Source organism: Scyliorhinus canicula, chromosome 6 (genome assembly GCF_902713615.1).
Source record: "Scyliorhinus canicula chromosome 6, sScyCan1.1, whole genome shotgun sequence".
Lineage (NCBI taxonomy): Eukaryota > Metazoa > Chordata > Chondrichthyes > Carcharhiniformes > Scyliorhinidae > Scyliorhinus > Scyliorhinus canicula.
Genome location: NC_052151.1, coordinates 224,190,959 through 224,199,034, shown reverse-complemented (window position 1 = coordinate 224,199,034; position 8,076 = coordinate 224,190,959). Strand labels below are relative to the sequence as shown.

The window sequence follows — 8,076 nt, the reverse complement described above, 5'->3', positions numbered from 1 at the left end:
TCAGATTACATACAATTGGGCAGCATGGTGGCGCAGTGGTTAGCACTGCTGCCTCACGACGCTGAGGTCCCAGGTTCGATTCCGGCTCTGGGTCACTGCCCGTGTGGAGTTTGCACATTCTCCCCATGTCTGCGTGGGTTTCGCCCCCACAACACAAAGATGTGCAGGGTAGGTGAATCGGCCACGCTAAATTGCCCCTTAATTGGAATTGGATACTCTAAATTTATTTTTTAAAAGATTACATACGATTTACATTCTATACAATATGTCATTTTACATTTTTAAACAAGCAAACACCACATGAATATAGTCCATTATAGCCTTCTCCCATTTCACTGGCTTGATAATTATTGGCAATCACATTTGGTCCAACTTTTGGACTAGTTCTGTCCAAGTAGGCCTGGTATTACCATACATAAAAGTGGTCACTGTCTCCACAACAAAAACACCATTGACAATTCAGTTACATGCAGATGCCTGGCTTTACCAGCAAAGGTTTTCTTTTGATAGTAAGACAGTTTGTTGCAGCATTCATCATCAGTCAAGGAACAAAGAACAAAGAAAAGTACAGCACAGGAACAGGCCCTTCGGCCCTCCAAGCCTGCGCCAACCATTCTGCCCGTCTAAACTAAAATCTTCTACACTTCCTGGGTCCATATCCCTCTATTCCCATCCTATTCATGTATTTGTCAAGGTGCCCCTTAAATGTCACTATCGTCCCTGCTTCCACCACCTCCTCCGGCAGCGAGTTCCAGGCACCAACTACCCTCTGTGTAAAAAACCTGCCTCGTACATCTCCTCTAAACTTTGTCCCCCCGCACCTTAAACCTATGCCCCCTAGTAATTGACCCCTCTACCCTGAGGAAAAGCCTCTGACTATCCACTCTGTCTGCGCCCCTCATAATTTTGTAGACCTCTATCAGGTCGCCCCTCAACCTCCGTCGTTCTGGTGAGAACAAACTGAGTTTATTCAACCTCTCCTCATAGCTTTTGCCCTCCATACCAGGCAGCATCCTGTTAAATCTCTTCTGCACCCTCTCTAAAGCCTCCACATCCCTCTGGTAGTGTGGCGACCAGAATTGAACACTATACTCCAAGTGTGGCCTAACTAAGGTTCTATACAGCTGCAACATGACTTGCCAATCCTTATACTCAACGCCCCGGCCAATGAAGGCAAGCACGCCGTATGTCGTTTATTAAACACAGCAAATGAGCATCTGAATGAAGAATGAAGCAAGTTTGATTACTTTTTTTGTTTCACGGATTTCTCACAGTTCAACAGTGACTCCGAATTTTCCGTTCTTATGACGGCTATTTATAACAGTCACAGGATTTGGGTATAAAGATTTAGGTGGTCTCCAGATTTGGAAAGGTGTATTAAACATTCTGCTTTTTCTTATCATTTCAGAAAAGTGAAGAATCCGTTCACAGAGAAATGGCTTACTCCTCTGGGATAAATACCTTTGCTCTGTCTAAATTTCAACAGCTACTGGAAACTCTTGGTCTGCAGGAACACTATCCCAATAAACTGTCCCTGAATAAGGTACTGGAGATTAATATAGAGGAGCTGCAATATAAGGCACCAACTTGTCCCAAAGATATTCCCTGGCATTTCCTCAGGTTGCTGTTGGGGCTGAATCCCTCTGCCAGAGAAATCCAACAACCACCAGCGGATTCAACACAAGCTACAGCAGCAGCAGAAGATGATTGTTTTGGCCTTGTAGCTAAAACGTACAAAACAGCGTCTATCAACCCGTTGGACATCATTACTGCCCTGTTATTGTGTGCTGACACTTTCCTGCAGCAGGAAGTGATTCTCAAACTGTCTCTGTGTCAGTTTGCGGTTCCAATAATATTACCCTGCCCTGAAGGGAAGCCAACCTTTCTTTTGGGGCCCATGCGCTCCATTGTGAGAAGATACCGACCTCATTCACTGAGCAAAAAAATTGGATTCATCGAAGAATCTATGGCCACGTCTGAACTTCCAACCTTTGCTTTCACTCGGCTTGGTCGCTGCTCGTTGTCAAAATCAAAAATGTTAAATTACATCTTCAGCAACTCACAACCCCATCTGAATTATTTTGTCCATTCAGATATGATATCTGGCGATGTAGCTAGAAAGGTTTCAGATGGGATGATCGAACTGTGCTGGTATCTTCCTTCGGGCAGTCAAGATATCGATATCATTCCAGAGCCCTTGGCCATAATGAATCTCCGCGGAGATGCCCTGGACTTCCCTGAACACTTCAGCTTCCTGAGTAAAGTTGCCACGGCTGTGTTCGTTTTCTTTGATTGTTTAAATGAACAAACAGAAGGATTTCTGTTATCCAGTCCCAACCTTTCGCAGAAACTGTTTCTAATACCCACTCCTGGATGTGATCAAATAGAACAAACAATTCGTCATTTACAAAATTTAAGCCAAGCAAACTTCATAGTAAAAGATCGGGTTTTATCAAAATGTCAAAAAAATGACGCTGTTTTTTCAAAAGATGTTCGATCCAAAATAGTAGAGAAAATGAGGTCAGGATTAAAAGGGACGGCTCAGAGTTTACAGAAGATGGTCTCAGAGGCCAAGGAGAGCAAGTTTCTGATCGATGAAGAAGAGACTGAGATTAGGAGAACTCGGGAGAGGTCAGCAAAATGTATCCGTTCGATTCTGAATGAAGAGGTTAAAGCATTCAGGGAGACACAGTTGTATTTCCAGGGCGATGTTTGGGAAAAGAATTCAGATATCGAGAAGAAACTGTGTCGTCCCAAGAGCCTTGGTGATTCAAATGTGGCGGATTATGTGGGCCAACTCAAGAAGGAGAGGCAAGAGCTTTGTCGGGGATTAGTACAGAGAGGAATGTCAGAGGTCATGAGGGAAATAATGCAAGAGCTCCAGACCGTGGGAGTCAACAGGAAACTCTTCCTAAACTATCTGAGGTATGACCTGGACTCCAGGTCACGCACAATGCTTCATGATCAGAGGGCCTTAAACCGAGAGCCTGAGAAGCAAGTCCAATGTCAAGAGATTGATGACCAACTCACTGAGCCCGATAAGAATGTTGGTAACAGTTCCCTGGGTTTGGAGCATTTCCTCCGGGAAATGGGACTGATCTATGAAGTGTTTCAGGCAGTGGGAACCATTCCCCCAGATATCAAACTGTTTCCTTCAATAGCAGCTGATCTGTTGCTGGAGGGTTTCCCATTGGAGCTAATGGATGGAGATGTTTCCAACATACCGGTGCAGTGGGTGAGCAGTGTGTTGGAGGAAGTTGACAGAAAGGTTGGGCCGAGGAGCAGTCTGTTTGTTATCTCGGTGTTGGGAGTACAGAGCACAGGTAAGTCTACTCTGCTCAACACCATGTTCGGCTCACAGTTTGCAGTGGGAAGCGGAAGATGCACCCGTGGGGTCAACATGCAGCTCCTGAAAACTTCAGGAAAAATACGGGAACAGGGCTGTGATTTTATCCTGATCTTGGACACCGAGGGTTTGGAGGCCCAGGAAATGTCCGATATTGGCGTGGAATATGAGCACGACAATGAACTGGCAACACTGGTGTGTGGATTAAGTGATTTAACATTAATTAATATGTCAACAGAGACCGCTTCGGAGATGAAAGAGGTATTAGAAATCGTGGTCCATGCATTTATTCGAATGAAAACTGTCGGGAAAAGACCCAATTGTCAATTTCTCCACCAGAAAATTGGAGATGTGTCTGCACATCAGAAAAATGTCGAAAGTCACAAATCAATCGAACGGGAACTGGACCAGATGACCAACATCGCAGCGATAGCTGAGAAACAAGACGGCAAAGTTTCAAAGTTCTCCGATGTTTTAGATTATGATTCTAAGAAAAACAACTGGTACATCCCAGGGCTGTGGTGTGGAACCCCTCCCATGGCGCCAGTGAACGTGGGATACAGTCAGAAGGTGGGAGAACTCAAAGAGAATATATTACAGCATTTCCTCAACAGGAGACCCTCCACCATCACCGAGTTCATCAGCTGGATGAAAAGCACGTGGGATGCAGTGAAACACGAGAATTTCATTTTCAGTTTCAGGAACAGTCTAGTTGCGAACGCCTACAACCAACTCTCAGTGAAATACTCGGATTTGGAATGGAAGATGAAGAGTGAGGTGTATTCCTGGCTTCAGAAAGCCCACACGAGAATTAGAAACTGTAATGGAGACCTACAGGAACTAGAAGATATTCTGAAGAGTGAAGTTTTGAAAGTCATAACTGAGAAGAAAAACCAAAAGCTGAATGAAATTGAAGAATATTTCAAGACAGATGCTGCCCAGGCACATCTGGTGGAGAGGTTTAAAGCTGAGATGTCAGCAAGTTTTGAGACAGAGTGCTTGGAGCTTGAGACAAGCACAAAGAGAAAATGCAGGGAAGCAGTGATCAGACAAAAAAATTTGAATAAATTAAACAACATTTTAAGTACCTACACGGATAAAATACAAGAACGAGTGGATCAACTTTTACACAAATTAAAAATGCAATCAGCAGAACAAAGTGAGAGCGAGTTGAATAAAGCGTTTGAAAAGATGTGGATAGAAACAATGCAGTCAGTAGAATATCAGCCCCAGGTAATCGAGATCGAGAGAGACATGGAAACGAGCTTGCGGGGAAATATGAGGAGACATGGAAGAGTACTCACCGAAAAGCTGGCATCTGGGACAAGTCTCTGGGATTTGAGCAAATTGCCATTAAAGATTTCCCAGCATCACATTGAGGCGAGCAAAAGATCCCTCATGAAAAGAATTCTAGGAAAGGCAAATGCTGTTTATTGTAAGATAAGTAACTACTGGTACTATAAAGTAAACTCAGAAAAGAATATGGAAGAATGGGTGGAATCTGACTGTTTGGTTGAAGCTAAGAGAATCGCTGTAGGATTGATTTCACAATGCAAACTATATGTAGAAGAAACCGTAAAGAACGGCGAAGATTATCATCCGCTGCTCTGTCAAGAACTCCTCAGAGAAATTGATGCAAAACTACAGAAAGCCGATGGGGATTCATTCCAGGTCAATGAACTGTTCAGCACTGATGTGAAAATCCAGATCTGTGGCTATGCAGTTCAGAGATTTCAAGAGAAGCACGATCGATTCTGTGATGAACACAACACAGTGAAGAGGCTAACAAGTCAGAAGAATTACTATTTTACAATATTTAAATGTATATACTCTGAAAAGGACCAGAGTGAGACCTGTGCTAAACTGTTCTGTGACTCCTTCCTGAAACCTGCTTTGCTGAAACATCTTAACCAGGTTTTGGGGTATGCGATCGTGTGTCACATCAGAGATGGGCCAAACGCAGAATTCGAATCGCGCAGAAACCTCCAAGTGGGAATTATGCTGGATCTGAGAAAGCAAAACAGCTTTGAGGCATATTGTCAATACATTGAAAATACCCAGAATTCCGAGCAAGAGTGGGTGAGAAAGCAGGTGCTGAACCATTGCAAACGATTGGAGAACCAGAAATCCACGATTTACCGCATCGCTGCTAAAATTCTCAAGGAGAAAGTACAACTCATGCAGACAATGATCGAAGACATCAAGAAAAGTTCACCTGGTGAAATTGAATTGTTTTTGAAGGATTTCAAGCACAGACTCGGAGAACACGTTGTGTTGCCTCAGGGAAGGGACCATGTTTTCAAAAATGCTCCCAGATTTGTGATGAAATTGACAGATTATGTCCAAGGCTTGGATGGAAGCCTCCTTCAGAGCATTAAGGGATGGGATATTGAAGAGAAAGTTTCAAACCTTTCCACTGATCCTTCCAGTGAACTGTACAAGATGCTGTGCGGTTGTGGGGAACATTGTCCATTTTGCAGAGTACCCTGTGATATCACCACTAAAATCCATGAGAAGCACTCAGCTACATATCACTGGCCCCAGGGGATAGGAGGCTGTAATTGGAGATGGAGTAAGGAGCTAGCTACTGGAAGCTGCCAAGCTACAGCATCTGATTTGTATTGTTATCGGACAGAAGGTGAATCTTACTGGCAAAGATTTACACGAACCATGATGGGGATATTTGGCAAGGCCTATATAGAAACACAGTGCAAACGCTCTGATTCCTGGAACATCCCTTTTGACCTAACGGCTGAGATACCACCTTACTGGAAATGGGTGTTGTTCACCTACAACAAGCAATTCGCAGAGAAATACAATGTGCTTCCTGCGACAGACATTTCCGATTGGAACATTCCATGGGAGAAGATCACCGCAGAGCTCGAAGCGGAATATGATGTGAAGATTGATGAAAGCTCAATTCGTCCAACTCAGCGCGATCAAGAGCAACAACGTCTGACTTGTCCATTGCCCATCAGGACCCTGAGCAAGTGTTGATGCAGCGACAGATTCTGCAATTACTCTGGGTTGAATTGTGCTGTCCTGGGCCCTTTTGAAAAAGTCTTCAACATTGAAATTGCGTTGGTGAAAATAATGGTCTTTGATACACTGAGGATGCAGAGGTGTTGCAAACAGTTTAGCTGAGAAACTGTCTGCATAAATTGGGCAAACCGTTTTTCTTAAATTTTGATGCTGACTTCCACAAAACAATTGGTACGACACAGATTGGTAATGTTTCCCCCCCCACCCCCCCACCCCCCACCACCACCCACACACCACCCACTCCGGAAAGCAACTCCTGAACTTCCTGGACACGTTTGCACACTGTGGCATGTTACCCCTATAACAGTTCCTCTGCTCATTTCCACAAACTGATACCCACAATGCACCCACTCCCCCCCCCCCCCACAATAGTTACTGCATTTATCCCCTCCCCCACACTATTACCATACCACTCCCCCCAGTTCCTCCCCACATGTGAAACCTCTGAGTTTATACGACTCTGCATCCTCGCCTGTCCCGCCAACACTGGATCCTCTCAAACCACTATTGGACTCCCTGACCTCTGACATCCCGACCCCACCCTCTCCTTCATTGGCAAGCTTCCTTACCTCCATCCGCCAATCAACAGCCACCGCCAGGTGTCAGTCCATGACTGCAATGAGCCCAACATAGTCAGCCCCCCCCCCCTCCCCCCCCCCCCCCCCCCCGTCACAATGGGAGCCTCATTTTTTTTTTTTAAATAATTTTTATTGAAATTTTTCAATACAAACATTTACCCCTATTACATTTTAAATTATAACACCACAAGTCCCCCCTGGAAAAACCTCCCCCCGCCCTCCCCCGCGCGCACCCCCCCACCCCCCCTCCCCCCCCCCCCCCCCCCCCCTCCGCGCTATCAGTCTAGCAACCAAACCGTTTTTCCCTTTCTGCCGATGGCCTCGGGCAGTCCTTGCCCGCGACCCCCCGCTGCCGTGCTCCCTTCGTTGCTATCCCCTCCCTTCCCCCCCCCCCCGCCTTTTCTCCCCGGGTTGCTGCTGTTTCGGCCTCCGGTTCCTATCTCTAATCCAGAAAGTCAAGGAAGGGCTGCCACCGCCGGAAGAACCCCTGTACCGACCCTCTCAGGGCGAATTTGATTCTTTCCAATTGGATGAAGCTTGCCATGTCGTTTAACCAGGTGTTAACGCTTGGTGGCCTTGTGTCCCTCCACTGAATCAAGATCCTTCTCCGAGCTACCAAGGACGCAAAGGCCAATATTCCGGCCTCCCCTGCCTCCTGTACTCCTGGCTCCACCCCAACCCCAAAAATCGCTAGCCCCCACCCTGGTTTGACCCTGGTTCCCACCACTCTCGATACCGTCCCCGCCACCCCCTCCCAGAACTCTTCCAGTGCCGGGCACATCCAGAACATATGTACATGGTTCGCAGGGCTTCCCGAACACCTAACACACCTGTCCTCACCCCCGAAGAACCGACTCATCCTAGTCCCTGTCATATGGGCTCTGTGCAGCACCTTAAATTGGATGAGGCCCAACCTTGCGCACGACGACGACGAATTGACCCTCTCTAGGGCATCCGCCCATGTCCCATCTTCTATCTGCTCTCCCAGCTCCGCTTCCCACTTGTCTTTCAGCTCCTCTATCGGTACCTCCTCCACCTCCTGCATTATTTTGTAGATGTCCGAGACCTTCCCTTCTCCGACCCAGGCCCCTGACAGCACCCTATCACTCG

General features: G+C 46.2%; 1 protein-coding gene across 1 annotated transcript; it reads left to right on the top strand.

Annotated features, from left to right (window-relative positions):
* The first annotated feature begins 1,229 nt into the window (after positions 1-1,229).
* LOC119968057 (interferon-induced very large GTPase 1-like) lies at positions 1,230-6,546 on the top strand. Its single transcript, XM_038801157.1, has one exon. The coding sequence runs from the start codon at positions 1,436-1,438 to the stop codon at positions 6,341-6,343; it is 4,908 nt and encodes a 1,635-aa protein (XP_038657085.1). The 5' UTR covers positions 1,230-1,435; the 3' UTR covers positions 6,344-6,546.
* The last annotated feature ends 1,530 nt before the right edge of the window (positions 6,547-8,076 follow it).

Excerpts from the sequence above, each read along its gene's own strand:
- LOC119968057 (XM_038801157.1), top strand. The coding sequence starts at position 1,436 with ATGGCTTACTCCTCTGGGATAAATACCTTTGCTCTGTCTAAATTTCAA.